Source organism: Durio zibethinus, chromosome 25 (assembly GCF_047325235.1).
Source record: "Durio zibethinus cultivar Kanyao isolate XHJ-2024 chromosome 25, ASM4732523v1, whole genome shotgun sequence".
In the NCBI taxonomy this organism is placed as follows: domain Eukaryota; kingdom Viridiplantae; phylum Streptophyta; class Magnoliopsida; order Malvales; family Malvaceae; genus Durio; species Durio zibethinus.
Window position 1 is genome coordinate 6,491,353 of NC_143186.1, and position 20,940 is coordinate 6,512,292.

The following is a 20,940-nucleotide window of genomic DNA, read 5'->3' on the forward strand; positions in this document are numbered from 1 at the left end:
ATAATTTCATTTTCATAAGTTACCTATCTAGAAATACATATTTAGAATAAGCAAGTTTTTCTGAAATTTCACCTAAAATCTCAAATTGGAACGCTTACTTGATTGTTTTCCCCACAACCTTCATCATGACAGGTTTTGTTTCTGCATTCCACCTTCATTTTTGGCGTCCTCTAACTTAAGATAGTGTTAGATATGAGAGGATCACTCAAAAAATTATGATTATTAAATTATTATATTTGGTATACATTCGATAATTTTATGTGACAGTGATTTTGGATCAACTAGACTGATCAAATCACTATTGTAAAGGGTGATCTAATTCTCATCTAAAAGGGTAAAAAACCTTTTAGCATCAAGGTAAAATAATATGTAAAATTAATAATAGTGGATGTTACTCATTTAATATGTAAATTAAAAACTTACTTCTTTTTAAAGTTGTAATTATTTTATATTATAAATTTTTATATTTTGCAAACTAATATTCATTGTAACAAGTTCAAAAATAATTTATATATTTTTTATTTTTTAATATTTTATATATAATACAATCTTTTGTTTTCTTTTATTATAAATTTAATAAGTTAGTTTTATTTTCTAATTCAAATTTTTACATAATTTAAATTATAAAAAATTACTTTACATATTAATAAATATATTTATTAATTTAATAATATAATAATATTTTATTATAAAATAAATAAATTATTATAATATTTTACAAATTATTATCTTTAAACAACAATAACTTGTTTAAATTATATTTTACAAGTGATGTCAAAATTTCATGAAAATTCCTCGAAAAGGGATCATAACTCATTGAAAGGAGCATTAAATAAAACAACAGAATTTGAACACTTTTTTTTTTAAATAAAGGTTTTCAAAGATTTGAAAGTTTCAATGTTTCATCAAGTTAGGTTTTGTTTATTTACTTAGTGATACACGTTTTTATAACAGTTAAAAGAGTTTTAATTTGTGTTACTTGCTTCAATACTTTTAAATATGAAATGTTTGACAAAAAAAAAAAGGAAAAAGGTTTTGGATTTTAGACTCCTATAAAAAGGGTCTCAAGAAATCTCTCAAATCTCAAAGGGCGAGGCGGTGTTTCTGTGTATCTGTTTCATGGCTGCAAGAAAGGAATTTGCACCGAAAGTTTCTCACCAGTGTTGAGGGGGTTTTATATCCTGGGCTGCCTTCATTTTCTTGCTTTGGTTTGTTTCTTTTCGTTTATGATGAATCTCACTTTGCTTAATTTGCTCTCAACTCTGTTTGCTATACCAATACTATTGAAAGATAAGGAAAAAGGATTAGGGAAGAATTACAACGATAGGGATGGCGCAGTGCATACAGAGAGCTGACAGCAAAATCAACCGCGGCGAGCTTGAAGCAAAATCCTGCCGACCTTAAACTGTAAATATGACTTACCAGAAAGATTAACAAACAATGGCGATTTGCAGTGATCTGGGTCATATTCAGTTCAAGGTCTCCGAGTTTTGCATTTGAGTTTGTTGTGGTTCATTTCTGCGATCAGCTCTGTTTGCACTGCTCTTTGATCATTTCATTTCCTTATCCTTTTTCTTCTTAATTATCATTAAATGGCAAACAGAAAGGAAGATTCATCGGAAACGAATTAAGAATTGAAAGCAACAAAATCTTGTTCTAAGGATTTGCCGGAAACTCAATTTTAATTTTCAATGAATGTTTCTGTGTTGGAACTTTCGGTTCACTTTCCTTTCATGCAAACATGAAAGAATCTTTATCTTGTGTCCTGAAAGAATCTTTATCTTGTGTCCTGCAAATTTAGTCAGCAAATTCCAAAGAGAAGAACACATGAAGAAGTTCCAATCATCGAAATTTTAGTAAGTGTAAGGAACTAAGAATCAATGGTTCTTTTTCTCTTTCTCTGTTATCCCTCATTGTTATTACTATTAGTGTTGGACATCGGCTGAGCCGGATGTATTAAATTAATTTTTAGTATTTTATTTCATTAATATTTGATCAAATTAAAATTTAAAATAATTTAATATAAAATTAATATTGTTAAATATAGAAAGGTTTGTGAAAATAATTGACAACAAAAAGTTAATATAAAACTAAATAGAAAATGTTAGATCTGCATTTTAAAGTTATAAAGTTCCAAAAAAATGTGTTATTCTTTTTTTTTAAATAATTTGTTATTGGATATTTTATATAAATTTATAATTTATTGAAAAAAATTTATAAAAAAAGTTGTTATAATAATTTGAAGATTATTTTTAAGCTTTTATGTTATTTTGTATAGTAATAAAATATTTTATTATGTAAATTATTAAAACTTAATTTGAAAAAAAAAATTTATTCATTTATTATAGAGTGAATATATTTTTGGTAAAAAAAGTTTCAATAATAATATCAGTAGCTGCTAATGAAACAAATAACAAAAAAGAATCTCATAACCAAATCTCAGCTTGAATAAATAATAGAAGAAGAAAAAGAGGAAGAGGTGGTAAGAAATTTGAAGAAAGAGATGTTTGTATGAGACTTGTTTCTAAGCAAGACTCGATTCATCTTAAAATCATAAATACATGGGTTCCATACCATATCACTATTTGTAGGTACACTTTCCACAATTATCTTGCCACCAAAAAAACCATGAGAGGTGCCATAGAACTATCCCAATCCCAAGTTTCCTACATTATTAGAATGCATTTAATTAAGCATTTTTCATGTCTTGGTCTTAAGAAGTAAAAAGTGCAATTGTTGAAACAACAGGTAAGAGGTAACATAGGATACCTTACCTTTATTATAATGCGAAATAAAAATATGCTAACAAAAACAAAGTTCAAAATTCCAGGTAATCTTTACTTTTAATGATTTAATATACTATTTTTCACCAAGATCATTGTGAGGTTTTAAGGAAACCTGTAAAGGGGGATTATTTCCTCCTCAATATCGTGAAACCATAACAACCACTCTATTTGTGCAGCAGTGATGAGATGAACAGCATGTGCCCTTCTTATAGTTTCAGGGTTAGTTTCAAATAAACCAATGTATTTTATTTTTCCCTCTTCCACAAATTTCTTGAGTTCTACCGTCTACGATAGAAAGAATAAACACAAATTGCTTAGTTCTAAGTTCAAGCAGCTAAATATCATAGTACCATAACGAGAATTTAAACCAAGGAAAATATAGGATGCTTTTTACTATAGCACTTAGAGTATTTTCTATTGATATTGTGGTGTTGACTTTATGTTGATAGTAAATATAAAAGAATTTGACATCAAGGCGCTTCAGGCTAGCCTCCAAAAAGGCATGAACATATTCAGGTGAACCATCTATTACTAAACCAATAAAATCCATTTTTGTAATACCAAAATTTATGGCTAACTATATTTTCTCTCATGCTAACTGCTTCAATGCTTGACAATATTGGTTTTCTAAATCATGAATTACTTTAATAAAAAGCCATTTGCTTAAACTCATTTAAAAGCAAAATCAAGAAACTATTGGGACTTGGAATTCATCCTGAAAGTTTACAACAGAACTTTATGTGCAAGCATGTTACCTTTCCAACCAATATTTCATTAGTTTTGGTTTCATAGATGTCTGATGTATCAAAGAAAGTGATTCTTTTGTCGAATACATGTTTGATGATTGATAAGCCAACATCTTCAAAGACAAGATCATTGTACATTCTTGTAAGTCCTATATAGCCAAACCCTAACTTGAAAACCTACAGAATGATAGACTTTACAACAAAAATGGGTCTATAGATTCTGATGTATAAAAAAAAGTGATTCCTTTATCGAATGCATGCTTGATGATTGATAAGCCAACATCTTCAAAGACAGGATCATTGTACATTCGTGTAAGTCCCATATAGCTAAACCCTAACTTGGAAACCTATAGAATGATAAAGTTTGCAATAGAAATGAGATAGGAAGATGCTGTTTTTGGTATAAAAATAATGTAAATTTGATTGAAAGTCAAATTCTAATTGAGTTAAAAATGTTTGTAAGAAAAATATAACAAAAAAAAAAGATTAGGAACAACTACAAAAGTTATCAAAATTGAAAGCCTATTAGCTCATAAACATTGCCATACAACCTCTTCTTGAGTACTCTCAGAAGAATAAATCTTACCTCAAATTCTTGAGTTCCTAGTTTCACTTTAGGAATTTTAACTCTCTACTGCATTTTTAGCCATGTTTTCTTTTTTGTTATTTAATCAATACTTCACTCAGTGCATAGTAACTAAAAGCTGTAGGAGATAGATGAGTGTAATTGATTTTTATGATGTATATATACTTACTGAAACAAAAAAAAAAACAAAAAACCAATAAAAAATAAAATGAAAAATTCATTCCACTTGTTAAGCATCTAATTTAAAACCAATTGGCTATATTAAGCATCTAACTTAAAACCAACTGGCCGTAAGTGAAAGGACCTAATTTGAATATAAGACTACAAAATATTAGATATTTATTAGATGTGAGATAACACCACTGTAATAGGCCCCTATTACGTGTAGGCGGAGATGGAAGAAGCCTACCACATGATAGATTTGGAAACGGTAATGGAAAGAAATTCTGGCTTTGATACCATATTAAGCATCCAACTTAAAACCAATTGACAGTAAATGAAGGGGTGCAATTTGAATATAAGACTACAAAAAATTATATATTCATTAGATGTAGGATAACACTATATTAACAGGCCTCCATTATGTGTAGGCGAAGATAAAATGTCTACTACGTAATAGATTTAGAAAGGGCAACAGAAAGAACTTCTAACTCTAATACCATGTTAAGCAATACAAGATATTAGATATTTATTAGATGTAGATAACACCACTGTAACAGGCCCTTATCACGTATAAACGAAGTTAGAAGAAGCCTACCATATGATAGATTTGAAAAGGGTAATGAAAAAAAATTCTAGCTCTGATACCATATTAAGTATCCAACTTAAAACTAATTAGCAGTAAGTGAAGGGACACAATTTGAATATAAGACTATAAAAAATTACATATTCATTAGATGTGGGATAGCATCACATTAACAGGCCCTATCACGTGTAAGCGGAGATGGAACGCCAACTACATAATCGGTTTGAAAAGGGCAACAGAAAAAACTTTTAACTTTGATATCATATTAAGTATCCATCTTAAAATCAATTGGCAATAAATGGATAGGCTTAACTTGAATATAAGACTATAAGAAATTAGATATTTATTAAATGTGGGATAACACCATACTAACAAAAAACAACATGTAAAACAAAATACTCTTAAAAAAGATATAAATTATGCATTGCAAAATTATGTTTTTATAAACAATCCAATTTTCATCCAACATTAAAACATGTAAAGAAAAACTATTCCAAAAAAAAAAAAAATACATTCACAACAACATGCGAACCTGAAAATTACAAAACCCAAACCCCAATAACAAAATCATCCTAAAGAAACCTAAAAAAGAAAAATAAAACTCACATTCAATTAAATAATGAAAAATAACCATAGATTTTATCCAAAAATAGCTGAAAAAAATAAAGGAAAAAACCTAAGAAGCCTTTCTTCATACCAAAAGCTCCACTCTTTGAAATGTAATAAAAACCTAAAAAAGAACCTTTGAAATTGTAGTTAAAACACAGGTGTTAATGATAAAACAATAATAGAAAACATAAATTATGTACTACAAAACTTTGTTCCTATAAACAACAATCTTATCGTCATCCAACATCACAACATGCAAAGAGAAATTCTTAAAAAAATGAAAAATGCATTCACAACAACATGCAAACCTCAGAACCACAAAACCCAAACCCTATTTAACAATCCAACTCCATTAAACAAAATCAAAATGTGTAATAGCAAAATCATCCCAAGGAAACCCCAAAAAAACAAAATCCACATTCAATTAAACAATGAAAAATAGCCACAGATTTGACCAAAACATAACTTACAAAAAGGAAAAAACCTGAAACACTTCTCTTTTACATCAAAAGCTCAATTATCTAAAGTAACAATAAAAATCCAAAAAATACCCTTTAAAATTACAGTTAAAATATAGGTGTCAAAAACAAAACAATAGAAGAAGGCACATGTATCCTCTTAAAGGATTTTCTAGTAAAAACCCAACTTGGTTTTAGTGAAATAACAAAAAATTGTAAAAGAATCCAAAAAAAGAGTACATGTGTCATTCCCAAATCCCTTAGGGGATACTTTTTATGCAAGGGTGTATTGATATTATTATTATTATTATTATTATTATTATTAAATATATAAAAAAGCTCTAATCATCAAAATTTTAGTACTACTAAGTGTAAGAAACTAAAAATCAATGGTTCTTTTTCTCTTTCAATGTTCTCATTATTATTATTATTATTATTATTATTATTATTATTATTATTATTATAAGAAGTTCGTAATAGGTAAATGTCTCCTAAATTCAACCAAAATAACTGTTAAGGGTATTTTTTGTCTAAAGGGTAAAATAGTCTTTTCTTTCATTAGAAATTGTTAGTAGACAGTCAAAGATATTTTTTATTTTTAAGCTGACCTGATATTATAGTACCACATCAGCTCAACCACATCATCAATTTATCTAGTAAACCCTTCACTTTTCATCTATAAATAAGGTCATCTCGATACTATCTAATCATCTCGCTTTCTTTTTCTTTCCCTCTATTTTACTCTTCTCCTAACCTCTTATAATCGACCACTAACTTAAACGTTGAAGTACAAGTGCAGGGAACACTCTCTACTTTTACCTTTAGTTGTTTTTTTCTCTCTCTCTTATGATTTCAGGGTTTTACCTCTTAAGTCAAAGCTTAGCACAAACATTTGACATGCCAATTAAGGCTATATACATTATTTAACCGAGCTAAACAATATGTCACTAAAAAAGAGAGTTCCTAAGGAAGAAGAATCAACTATTCCTATTAGTATTGAGACCTATGCCAACCAATCTATAGACCGACCTACGCATGTGCAAGCTGGACCAATCATGAAATAATTCCAAGCCTTAAATAATGAAATCCAGTTCCTTCAACAATTGTTTTGAAATATAACCCCACCACAAACCTCTAACGTACCCGACATAGTCACCCTTAATAGATAACCAATAGAGAGACAGCCAAGCTATAAGAATGTTGAAGCCTCTTTAGCCTAAAAAAGAGAAGAACATACCACTTCAGCAACCTATCACCATTACCTCATCCATAACTCCATTCATGCCACTACCTAAAAATCTAAATAAAGACCTATAAGCCATGATGCAAGCTATAGAAAAAAATTGAAAGAAAAGGCCATTGCATTTACAAACGAGCTAAGGTTCCTGTAGACCTTACTCTTCACTGAAGAAATGATTGAATCATCCCTCTCAAGGGGTTTAAGATGTCAATCTTGAAAACTTATGATAGTACAACTGACTCTTTTGATCATTTGAAACTTTATAGAGGTAACATGATGATACAATAAGCAAATAAGGCTATCATGTGTAAAGTTTTACCAATGACACTAAAAAAGGTAGCTTAGTCTTGATATTATCTTCTAAAATTGATGTTCATTACCACATTTAACAAGCTCAGTCATACTTTTTTGTCTAATTTTGTTAGCAGCAGGAGAATAAAAAAATAACACCCAATCTAATGTCCATCTACCAGGGTAGAAACGAGTCTCTAAAAGACTATATAACATGTTTTAACACATAAATCCTCCAAGTAAAAGAATTAGAATAGACCATTGTAGTTGCCACTATCAAATATTAAAAAAATCATCAAAAAAATATAATAATAATTTTATAATTTTTAAAAGTATTTATTAAATAATTTTATAAAAAAGTAAAGGAAACAAAGTAAAACCCAATAAATAACGTGTGATAATAAAAGAGGACGAGACTGTAAACAACACATCATTCAAATGTGTTTTAAAAGAATAAAAAAAATCTTAATTTTTTTTTAAAAAGGTAAAAAGGAAATGCAAAAATAATAATAATAATAAAAGAATTTGGTATAAGTGAATCTCACGATGATAAAAATATAATTTTTGCAAACATAATTTTTATAATTTTAAAGTTTTTTATTAAAAATAAAAAACAAACTCAAAATAATCATAATAAAAGACAACCAAGACTTGACATGTGACAAAATTAGGAACTCCGTACATTAATAAAATTAATCTTATAGATATGACATGAAACTAACGAATTTTATTAATTTTTGGATCAAAGAAAATGAATGAACAAACTACCGCAAGGTCACTCACGACACCCTCTTTTTGATCGCACGCTTTGAGGCTTCATCACTCGTTAGACTCAATATTTATTCCGGAAATAATGACAACATTTTAGCTACAAGAAATTTGAAACAAAAAATAAAAAAAGGCATCCAATAAAGATGAATTGCGTAGGTTAACAAAAAAATGCAACTAAATGGATTTAACTAACCCAATGTCTAGCCTAGGAGCCCTTGGCTTAATCCCAAGGAGGAAATCCTAAAATCTTAAAATTCTTAAAATTAAGTTTTATTGTGTGTGAATTTAGTTGTTTAGTTAAGTTATAATTTATTAATTGATTACCTAGTGATGTAATAATTTATTATATGAATGTAATACTTGATTATGAGTTTGATTATGAGTGTAACTTAAAAAAAAAAAAAAACCCTATGTTTAAGTCTCATTGTTTATGTGATTTGATAATATCTTGATGAGTTCATCATGCGGATAAGATGTCTCATTGTTTCCAATAGGAGCACTGTGTATATAAATAGCCCTTCATAGGAATTCTCTAATTGTTATCCCAAATCATAACAAGTTCTGCTTCCGCACGTTGTAAATTTAAGGTATTCTCCCTTTTAATGCAAGTAAAATATGGATATCTTCTCTTTGTTTTTATGTAATTTCTGGGTTTTGGCAGTGAGAGAGTTTTGTGCTTGGTATGGAGGGATGATAAAATCTGCTTGGGTTTCTCTATTTTCCCAACCAAGAAAAAACATGCATGCCATGCACTTGATTAAATTTAAACATGCTTGGAATCTGATCCATATGGTTTTTTTATTTCATTTTGGAGTCTTTTAAATAAAAATACGTTTACTTTCTGACAGAATCGAGATTCGAGAGAGAAAAACTGCATCTAATAATGGCCAGAAGAAGGAAAATTGAACCTAAAGTTACTAAAAAGGACCATGGGATGAAGAAAAGGAAGCTTGGTTTGGTAACCAAATTGCTTTCTAAAACCCTCAAGGCATTAATTATTTTCTATGCTTTTCCTTGATTTTGTATACCGGAAAATCTAACTTTGCAGTGTTAATATGTCGTCCATGTCTATGTCCATGATTAAAGAAGAAGGAGAAGGAGAAAGTAAAATACTGGTCAGGGGTGATAGCAGAGGTGGAGGCTGTGCAAATAGAGCGGATAGAGGACATGGGCGGCAATTCAAACCGAGAAGACCTGCTTCTGAAATGCCACCAACTCAGGGGCGTCAACATTCAGTGGGCACAGCTAAATGCTATGATCCAAAACTACATTGACGGGATGCTTGGATTTTTGGTGGCTGATGAAGACAAAGGCAGTTGATATAATAGTTGCTTGATTGCTTTGTTTAGTATTAATTCGCTGTACTAATACTGCATATTAAAGTGTCAGCATATGGAATTGAAAGACTTATAATATTATTGTATTAATTATTGAAAGAGTTGATGTATCAATTAATGTTGTTCTAGTTCAGTTCATTAACTGTTACTTCATCTTCTATTTTCCTGCTTTACTAAGCACCAGATCGTAGTAATTTCTATTCCATATTTTAACGTGAATTCCCTTTTCAGCTGACCTTATTATATTTAATTTGTTTTTTTCTTTTTTTGTTTTGTCACTGTTTTAGGCATGACTGAATTAGAATAGAAATTATCTCAAATAAATTATTTAGAAATCTTAATTTAATTTATAAAAATATGAGAAATTTGCTCACAAAATGTTAATAATAATTAAGTGATTTATTAAAATGATATTATGAAAATTCAATAAAAGTAGTACTTATAACATTTGTGATAGAGCTAGATGATGCATATATATATATATATATATATATAACTTATTATTCAATTATCAATTGGGCTATATATGCAAAAATTGTTTGAGAATATAGTTGAAATTTTGATTATTCACAAAAGTTGTTTTATTATTAATAAAACTTAGACAAGGATGCTAAGGAGCACTTATGGAATTGACTTAATGATATCTCCCAAGCTGAAGTATCACGTAGCCAAGGAAAACTATATTGGTTCAAGCTGAATACGCTTGAGAAAAGACCAAGGCAATCAAGGAAATTTAAGCTTGAGAACTTTAAGCTTTAAGCATTTCAGCAATGGTTGAATGTCAGGCATAGTAATAGCATTTTTGTTTCACTAGAGTTTCTTTCTTGTGGACTAGTGTTTAACTTGAGAGATACACGTGGCAAGATTTGAGAACAGACTTCAGCCTAGTATAAATAAAAGAAGAAGCAAGGGTTCCAGAAACCAAAAACTACCAAGCCTTTTTACGTTTCGCTTGTTCTTAGTTTTCTTAGTTTCCTTCTTAGTTTTTAACTTGTTTAGTGTATAAGATGATGAATACTATAAAAATTATTATATTATAAATAGAATTAGATTAAATAAATACAAATCTCTTAATTTGTATTTCATTATTTCTATTGTAGTTACCAACAAAGGTGATCCTTAAATTGTTTGATCAGGATCAGATTGCAAAGTTTGTAATCAAAATTTGTCTGAACAGTTTAAAAAAGGTAAAATATACAAATAACTATAAGAATAGCGTCACAATAAGTTTGCAAATTTTTTTTTTTTTGTGTTTCTTGTTCACTTTGTATTCCCTTGCATGAAAATCAGGAAGTTAGATGCATAATAATACCTGGTCTGTTGGAGCTGTTAGAAATAGTAGCTTTAAGATTAGCTGACTTTTTTTGTGTGTTTGTGTTTGTGCGTGGCATGCCTTGTACACAACATGTAGTGCGTGGGTCTGGCACATGCATCCTTGTGAGGTGCACACGTACCCCTTGAGGTGCACGGGCTAAGTGTGTGCACCCCTTGGACTAAGGTTGACTCATGATTTTGGTTTTGTTTCAATCATAGTTGACTCATACATGGTTTACTATCTATTTATGAAATAAGCAAAAGAGAGCCCACATTGTGGGTTGCCATGGTTTTTGATATTTTGGATTAAACGTCTTGTGTACATACCATTTAGTTCCCACTAAAAGATAAGCTACAGTACTTTAGCACAAAATTTAGTTACAGCTTGAGTGAGAGGTTGGTCACCAAAGAGTATGGAATGGAAGGGTTTTCTTCCCAATTTATTTTGTAAACCTGATGTTTTTTGATATCAATGAAGTTTCTTCATTTGAAACAAAAAAAAAAAAAAAAAGCCTTTTTTTATTGCACAATCGAAGTTTAGTTAAAAATCGTTTTTTCTTCTAGAGAAACTAACTTTTACTCACAATTTACCCAATCATTCCACCGTCCTACTTGCTTACTCTTTCTTTTCTGTTTTTTTTTTTTCTTAAATCTTTATTTAGATTATGTTCAATTTTTAGAACATTTGTTACTTCTTTTTCCTTTTTAAAAGTTGGAAAATAATAAGAATAAGTTGAGAAAAGAAAGTTCACCTTTGATTAAGTCCAAAAATCATTTAAAAACTAATACTATAAAGTTGAACATAATTAGACTATGCAATAATAAAATCTTATTCATTATTTACTCACAAATGTTAAAATTTCAAATTTCAATTATCCTTACATATTATAGTTAATGACTTTAATTTTGTTATCAAATAATATTGTTTTCCAAATGAAAAATAAATGTTACTAAAAAATAATCAAAAGAAATCTCGATTATTTCTTGTTTATTAAATTAATCTACCTCTAAGCAATTAAAAAAAAAAAACAAATTATGATCCCATCTTTTAAAATTAATCATCAAATTAAAACCCTTGTTATTATAGTTAAGAAGCATAAAAGAGCATAAAACCTTTTATACGTAATAACATAAGGGTGTACGTAAGCACTCACGTCAAGTTCAATGATCCAATAAAGACACTACACATAAGCTACACAAACAACGTCAGAGGGACAGTAAATTACACAATACCCACCGATACTGACAGCAGTGAATCGTCGAATACGCTCGACTCCGTCTACTTTTTTTACCTAGATCGAACGCTTACCGCGCGACTCTACCCGCAGTGAAATTGATTATTTTCTATAAAAGGGAACCCCCTACTTTTACTTTCCCGTCAACTCTTCCATTCTATTTTGGTAGTTTCGTGGAAAGATCCTCTTTGCTAGGATCCAATAGCTGCTTGTTCTTATAAGGAGTACGGTTTCTACTATCGCTAGGAAGATATTGAATAATAATTGAGTCCCTCGCCGACGGAAGATTGATTGCTAGACTTCTTCGACTGTGAAAAGAAACAAACGAATGGCGAAAACCCAGTCTACCCCGACACCGACGCTACGAAAGAAACTGGTATAGATTAAGAAATTTCATTTGTCTTTTGGAATACCAGTAGTTCTTTGTCCTTTTTATTTTTTGTTTTTTTCTTTTCATGGATTTTCATCAGGAAAGCACATGATTACTGTGTGGTTAAAAGGTTTTCTAAGGCTTTGAGCATCATCCTTCATTTTGATAACCCTTTGATCTTGTTTGATTCAAGGAAATTTTGAAGGAAGAGAAAACGAAGGAATATAAAATAAATTTGCTTATTTTGTTTGGATTTATAATTTCTCTATAATAATTAATTAATAATAACAACTCAAGCCATCTACAAATATGAAATAACAATGAAGATGAGACAATTTTCAAGAAAAATAAAATGCTCATGGCCTCCCACAATCCAACCAAGTTATAAAGGAACAAGTTTGCGGTTTGAAAGCAGAAACAGAGCACGACGAGCCGGTTAAGTGAAGCCAAGGCTCAAAAAATTTTCCCTTTGCCGTCTTTTACTCAATATTTTTATAGGACAATAAGATAAAAAAAATTATTGTAAGTTTTCCTTAATCTTTTCGTTATTAAAATTTTCCACATAATTTTTCATAACATGACAAAAAAAAAATTTACCGTAATATATGTTAAATATTACGTCAATTTGGTATCCCTTTGAGTGTTACAGTACAGATGTCCAGGGTTGGCCCACCATCCCATAAAAGTGATTAAAAAAATTTATATGAAATTCTATACGTGGTGTTTATGAAATTTTAAAAAAATAATTTAGTAAAATTTTTAAAAATTTTAAATTGATAAATTGATATAATTTAATATAAAATTTAATAATATATAAAAATATTATTTATAATTTAAATTTAATCTATATTTATTTTAAAATAAAAATTTTATTAATATTTTTATTAAAAATATCTATATAAAAATATATATCAAAATTTATTAAATTTTCTTTAAAATTAACACATTTAATTTATGTAACAAAAATTTTTAATTTATTGATTTTAATTTTTATTTAATTATTCTTAATTAAAAATTTCATAAATTTCACTTAAAAAATTTTATCATCTTTTCTAAAATAAACTTAAGCTAGGCTTAATTCAATTATTTTATTTTTTTCATTATCAATAAATAATATATTAAGATGATTTTTTTCTTTTATTAATAATAAAATAATATATAAATGGATGGATCTAAATAAGTTCGGCCTTGACTTTAGAAACGGTCAGTCCGGTTGGCTGGTCCAAGCCCAACCCAAAAGCTAAAAATGAAAAGGTTATTCTTTTCTATCTTTTACATGAAAAAATTATCGATTTTTATATAATTTTAGGATTTTGACATTGTTGTCGCAAATAAAGATGTTCGATGGTTAGGCCACCCACCTAGTCTCATACACGTGACCCAAGTTAGGGCTGTGACTTGAGCATAACTTCTGGATCCTAGGCATAACTCGACGCAAATGTATGAGTTTATTAATAAATAACATATTGATATAGATTTCTTTAATATTTTAAGAATAAAATAATGTAACTAGACAAATCTACAAACTCGGACTTGACTTTAGAAATGGTTAGTCCAATATGTAGGCCCGGTTTAACTCGTTTCGTGAACACCCATCATCTGTAGTGCAAGCTTAAGAATGAAGTCAATGAGGATTTTTATTTTATTATTTACATTCTTTATTTATCATTGATCTCTTTTTGGGCTTTAGAGGAGAAATTAAAGATGAGCAGTAGTTAGTGACATAATAGTAATATAGGTTTTTTTTTTTTTCGCAGAAATCAAAAGATCCCAAAAAGAAACATCGTTGGTGTTGGAAAAGGAAGGTTCTGGTAATATATAGTTGCATTATTTGATTTGCTAACTTTCTTTGCTTTCTATCAATAATCAATCTTGCCTTGATCTAATTCCAGTTGCGTTTACTGCGCTAATTATACCATTTAACAATGAAAAGGAAAAGGAAGTGAAGTGCTTAGAAGCAGTGGTAGCCAAGATGAGAGCAGAACTGAACCACATGGAAAGGGCTGAACGGAAAGCCAAGGCAAGGCTGGGAAAGCTTCAGCGGAGAAACTCAAAAACCAGAGAAGCGAACCGTCAAGCAGCAATGAACGATGCTCGGATCCAACTTTTCATTGATGCTATCCTTCATCATTTGGATGGTAATAGAATTGTTTCTATTAATTATTGAATTTATATTTAATATACTATATTATATGCGTTTTAATAGGCCTAGATGTTGTTTTACTAAGAAGAAAATTTTTGTGTATGTTTTTTAAGAATTTATAAAAATTTATATTTATTCATTAATAAAATATCATTAGCAATTTATACATAAATAATTTATCAAATATAAACTTTTAATTTAATTTATGCATTGAAAAAACATTTATTTTATAGACTTGATTTCTTGTTATTTATTATTACAATTTTAACTCATTGTAAGTAAAAAAAAATTATTTTAAATATTCAAAAATGGATAAATCTGGTTTTTATTAATAAATTTGATATTGATTAAAATTTTAAAACTATAATTAAATCACATCAAAATTTTGTAGAAGTTTTCATGAACTAATTAATTGATTAGAACTGTTCAAAAATGTTTCAACTATATGATTTTACTTTTCATTTTATAATTTGCAGATTAAATATTCTTGATGAACATTGCTTGGTTATAAACGATTGCCGTCCATTGACGCCGCCCACAGCGATATCTGATTGATTTTTATTTACTCTTTTTTTGAACACTAATTCTTTTTGTATTTATTTTTATGTTATTACGTGAGGTGTAGTATTACTTTGTTCTTTTCAGATTTCTACCGGGGCCGACTTAACACTAATTATAGTTAATTTTGTTAAACATTATGTTAATCTTTTATTTTTATCAAATTTTATATCATTGTTGTTTAATTAATATACCTTATAAAACTTAACAACATTAATCAAATAAATAAAATAATTATTATTGACTTAATGATAAACTTATTTACCATTTTAATCATTCTAATTTATGCTTAATGAAATTTATGAGTTTTATTGTTTAAATTAAAGAATAAAACAATTTTTTAAATATAAAAATAATACAATAAAATGTATTTATAATTTTCCTTTTAAAATTAAAAATTCAATCTATAATATATAAAAATATGTATGTCTGCATACAAATAAATGATTAAAATCTAAATTACATCTATATGAGCATGAGAAAATTCAAGTCTAAAATAATTATAAAATAAAAGGATTGAACTCAAATTCACGAAATTACGAAAACATAAAATCAATTTTAACGATGAAAAGAAACTTGACCGGACTGCTCCATTATTTGCACCTCTAATTGAAAGTCGTATATAATAACAGCATTTTTGCGTTTATAAATTCGCATCACAATCGCTTCATTAATAAAGAATTTCTCAAAAAATAAAGAATGATGTGACATGACTTTTAAATCCGCACTCAGCTTAGTCGACCGACCCATGCCACTTTCCAACGTAAACGCACGATCGTCGCGAGTCGCAATTGTCGGTTGTGCGACAAACTTTTTGAAAAAGACAAATAGAAAAATCTTATCGCTCTCCTACCACGAAACAAAGTCCTCTTCGAAACAGTACTGTTTTTAAACTTGTATAATTTCTTTGAGCATGAAGAATCCCTCGTGCAGAGCTGGTAATAGAAATGAATATCAAGGAACAGTCGAAAATTTGCCCAAACAGGGGAGTGAGTGGTCTAGCGGTAGAGTACTATGAGTGCTCGAAAGGGAAGTTTTCATGGAAGCCAATGTTGAAAAAGAAAACTCGATATCTTCTCACTCTGCTCCCAGACTACTCACTTCTCTGATTTGGGCGATTTTATTTCCGTCCATCACAGGCTGTTTCATGTGGTTCATAATTTCTGATGCCAGCTATGCTTGAAACTCCTTCCCCTTCTACTTTTTAATCAGAGTTGAAAGCAGTCAAGGCAGTGCAGAGAGATGTATAAATCAAAACCCAGAAAAATACCATCAACTGAATGCCAAGGATTTGCCAGGACAATTGAAGCACCTCCTCAAACCTAGGCTGTTTCTTCAACTTTCTCGAGCTCCAAACAGGTAAGAGAAAAAATTCGCTCTAGTCTCATATTTCTCTGTTCTCAGGATCCTCTTGGTGTTCATGGAAAGTTTGAGGAAAAGAAAAATGTGGAGGAAGATTGACAGGAAAAGAAAATGAAAGAAGACAAGAAAAATATAATAAATATGTTTAAAAAACAAAAAAAAAAAACAAGAAAATTCAAAGGGTGAGACTACAGGTGTAATCTAACCAAATCAGTGGATCTATTGCTGAGCTCAAACTCAGTTTGATTTGGGAAATACAGTTTTATTTTTTATATTTGATACTGTTCATAATTTATTTAAGCAGCTCGAACTTGATAAGCATAATTGGTAAAATTGTAAATGCATATTTCAAAGATAAAGATTTAATCTTGAGACACGAAACTTGATTTTTACTTGATTGGATTGCATTTTTTATATTTGAGTTATGCTCGTAATTTACTTAAGCAGCTGCAGCTCGACAAGCACAATTGGTAAAATAGTAAATATTTACGTTACACGTTATATTTTTCACTTATACATACATATTTTAAAAATAAAGATTCAATTAAACTTCCGAATCTTTTAAGTTTGGTATAAAATTAAAGTTGTTAATATCGGATAATATTTTATATTTTTTAAAAAATATGATATATTCATATATCAATTGTATTGATATATTATTTTAAAATTTTGAATTTAGTATAAATATATTTATAAAATATATATAAATTTATACATTATAATATTATTAATAATTTATAAAATAAATATATAATATATTCAAAAATACTATAAAAATAATATTATAAATTTTTTATGATATTTTTAAATATTTGATTTAATCATAATATTTAAATAAATATTTTTATATAAATATTAATATAAAATAAAAAATAAAAAATTAATTAAGGTTTTATGATTTATAAACTTTATAAAATGAATATACTTGTTTTCTTAAAAAAGTTTAAAATTTTTATAAATTTTGGTTTTAAAAAATAAAGTAAAAAAATAAAAAAATAAAAAAAAATTTTAATTGTTAAGTGGTATTTTATTAATTAATTTTATTTTTATTAAGTTAAAAATAATTAAATAATAAATTATAAATTATAAATTATAAATTATATTTCATATTTATAAATTGATCAAACCATCTTATTTTATCAAAATTTATTTAAATAAGTTGAAATTAATAAAAAATATATTATTCAATATTAAATTGGATATAAAAAATTATTTTTAGATAAATTATATTTTAATATAATTGAAATATATCAATCGTACCAAATTCTTTTCGATTTAAAACTTGATTGATTTAAACTTGAGTTCCAATTCAATAAAGAATGACTCAAACTCACGTATTTATTGGAACGAACTCAATATTTCATAAATAACTTAACTTGGATACACACATAAAGGCAATATCTAAAAAATTTTTAAGTCACATAAATATATATATTAGGTTTAACAAAATCTTAGCTCAATGATTAATTTTCAAAACTTTTATTCATAAAAATAAAATTAAATACCATCTTCAATAATTAAACTTCATAAATTGAAATTAAGTTAATTTATCCCTTAAACGAAATTGAGATCAATGTGACTAATAATTATAACTTGGAACTAGAATTATACCTGCGTCCATAAGCCAAAGTCATTGTGAACAGCACCAAATGCCATATGAATGTTTTTGCTTTTGTTTTTTTCAAAAATTTAAATTCAAAATAATCAAAACCTAAATGAATAAAACTAGAGCTTAGTTTGGATGTCATGTCGAGGAGGTGATAAAATATGATTAAACCAAAAAAGATGTCTAGATCACAGCTTAAATTCAATTCAATTAAGATTGATCTACAAAATTGAAAGATCCAAATAAAATATTAAATTTAAAACAATTTGAGTCATAGATATACAAACTCAAAATAGTATGAACTTAAAGTGATTTGGGTTTAGATGTAATCCAAATCCCTAAATTTGAGATCAACTAAATTTGAAAACCGAAAAAACTCAAATTTTAATTTAAAAAGACTCAAACTCTATTTAACCAAAAATTTATCAAATTCGAAATTAATAGAATTTAAAATTAATTGTACTTGAAATGATGTATTTAAAATAATTGAACCTAAAAGAATAAAACTAGAGCCCAGTTTGGATGTCATATCAGGTTCCTAGGGATGGGTTAGCTTTTCTCACCTATACATGTTGGTGTCACATTTTTTTTCTTTTTGTTTTATAAATGTACCACTTAATTGAAGACATAAAAATGTTATTTTTTGCAATGATTTAGGTTGCCTACAATTTAAACAAAATTTATAATATAAATGCAATGCTAGATATCATCATCTATATTTCATTATTTTAATAAATTATCTATGCAATTCTATATAAAACGTATTTTGAATGAGATGAGAGTTTAACAGGTGTATTGATATTCATTTTATATTCGTGGGCTTTTTTCGTTGTGGGATTGTTTTAGGTTAAAGCCTTGATTATGGGTAAAATTGAATAGAATATTTGATGAATTGTCAGTGAACGTATTTGATTTTTATTTGTTTATATTCGTTCATTAAATTAAATAAATAATCTTGAATTATATTTTAAAATTTATTCATTTATTATTTGATAAAAATAATAATAATAATAATAATAATAATAATAATAATAATAATATTACATATTAATCCTATACTCTAATATTTTTATTATCTTAACTCTTTCTCACTTTCAACTTTTATTTCTCGACCGGACACATCTCCTAGACCTTTCAAACTTCAATTCTATATCTAGATTGGTAATTGTTTATTATCACTAGATGTCTAACGGCTGTTGAAATATATTAAGATCAAAGATTTGCGTTGTGAAGATCGAAGATTTGTGCTTAGCTCTCTATTTCCTTGCGGAATAGATCCTAAGTGTCGTTATTATTTGGAAGTGTCCCTTGAAAAGCTTGAGATTTCATCAATTTTCAATCCTGTTTTAGGTAGTGTATGCCGATTCCATCAGATCTATGATTTTTGATTTTTTAAAAAACTTTTAGGGTTTTTTTTACGCTTTTATACTATTTTTAAAGCCATTGGGTTGGAATTAAAGAAATCGGTGTTAGCGACGTTGGTTAATATTAGGTAAGATTTTGACATATTCGTTTAGGGATTTCTTAACCTTTGTGTAATTGGATCTGTTTCTTTGGAAAGTTAGGGTTTATTTTACGTTTTTCAACAATAATGGAATGGTAGCAAGTATGGTGAAGGCAGGGGGGATAGAAGCGAAAATTTTATAGTTTGATGGTAATTTTGGAAGACATCTATGTTAAAGTTTGTAAATTTTCCTGTAATTTCAAATTGGATTTTTCTAATATGTGTTTGCTAAGAGATGTTAGAGCTGTTAGTTCTGTGTATAGGCGAGAAAACACGCATCATAGTGTACTTTATCCATCAAGTGCAGTAATATCAAGGGTTACAATGAGCACTCCAGTAGAAATGGTTTCTCATTGCATTTCTAGAACCAGCATTGCAGAAGCTAAACTGTTGCATCTTCTTATTGAGATGAGTCCCCTGCGTCTATCAATCTTTGGGCAATTATTTTAAAGTATCTTAAACAGAAAGTTTCTTGGTTCTTTGATTGATCTTTGTAGTGTGAAAGTTGCTGGATGTTTCGTATGATTTCAAATTTTTGTAAAATTTCTTAAATTTATTTTTGTATAGGATTTCATAATTTATAATTAATTGTTTATTTGTTTAGTTTATTTATTGTTTATGAATATAATTTATAATATATTTATGAATATATTTGTGTGTGGATATATATATGTGTGAATATATTTATTTGACGTTCATAAATAAATTTATTTAATTTAAACGAATAGAATACAAATGAATACGAATATTTTATTATTTAAATGAATTAAATTTAAATATAATTAATAATTTTTTTACAAAACATGAACCAAATTCAAATAATTTTAAAAATAAATAAATAAATTACAAATATATATTTATTCATTTATATTCAATTTATTTATAATTAACCTTAACAGGTGTTGAACTTTTTAGATCGTGTTTTTACATGCCAGAGTATATGTAAATCCCAAAGTCATTTGATTTGAGATGAAACGAATACTATTAAAGAACGCATTTGAAATCTTTGTAGGTTACATCTCAAATCAAATCAACTCGTTTTTTGCACTCGCTTATTGAAATTTGGTAACAAAATTTGTGTGGCACGGAAAAAAATGATAGTGTTGTCAAGTCTATGCGCGTGGCATGGAAAAAATGATAGCGTTGTCAAGCCTGTGCGCATCTCCATGGTCTTGTACATTATGATTGATTTGTCTTTGTTTTTGTGAGTTTAGCTTATGTTTCATTCAAAATTTTCTCTTTGGTATTCTATTTCTTTTTCTCTTTGCGAATTTTTTCT

At 28.0% G+C, this 20,940-nt stretch overlaps 3 protein-coding genes across 5 annotated transcripts; 2 read left to right on the forward strand and 1 right to left on the reverse strand.

The window, feature by feature from the left end:
- Positions 1-1,083: 1,083 nt before the first annotated feature.
- LOC111276388 (putative aldo-keto reductase 1) lies at positions 1,084-3,840 on the reverse strand. The gene is made up of 5 exons (XM_089754342.1): positions 3,814-3,840; positions 3,542-3,709; positions 2,899-3,071; positions 1,346-1,405; positions 1,084-1,123 (listed from the first exon to the last, which is right to left on the reverse strand). Exons 1-5 carry the CDS (start codon positions 3,838-3,840, stop codon positions 1,084-1,086), a joined length of 468 nt encoding a protein of 155 aa, XP_089610468.1.
- A 4,810-nt stretch (positions 3,841-8,650) lies between these two features.
- Positions 8,651-9,677, forward strand: LOC149511559 (uncharacterized). The gene is made up of 3 exons (XM_089754733.1): positions 8,651-8,819; positions 9,081-9,190; positions 9,319-9,677. The coding sequence occupies exons 2-3, from the start codon at positions 9,116-9,118 to the stop codon at positions 9,550-9,552; spliced, it is 309 nt and encodes a 102-aa protein (XP_089610859.1). The 5' UTR covers positions 8,651-8,819; positions 9,081-9,115; the 3' UTR covers positions 9,553-9,677.
- A 2,569-nt stretch (positions 9,678-12,246) lies between these two features.
- On the forward strand, positions 12,247-15,360 carry LOC111276639 (uncharacterized). Of its 3 annotated transcripts, none has more exons than XR_016333696.1 (4): positions 12,247-12,494; positions 14,246-14,299; positions 14,381-14,626; positions 15,108-15,360. XR_016333696.1 is itself a non-coding variant. In XM_022862385.2 (4 exons), exons 1-4 carry the CDS (start codon positions 12,447-12,449, stop codon positions 15,110-15,112), a joined length of 312 nt encoding a protein of 103 aa, XP_022718120.2. In that variant the 5' UTR covers positions 12,248-12,446; the 3' UTR covers positions 15,113-15,360. The 3 variants fall into 3 exon arrangements, 2 of the variants coding, with proteins under 2 accessions (XP_089610636.1, XP_022718120.2); XM_022862385.2 differs by having other exon boundaries at positions 12,248-12,494; positions 14,422-14,626; XM_089754510.1 differs by lacking the exon at positions 14,246-14,299 and having other exon boundaries at positions 14,422-14,626.
- The last annotated feature ends 5,580 nt before the right edge of the window (positions 15,361-20,940 follow it).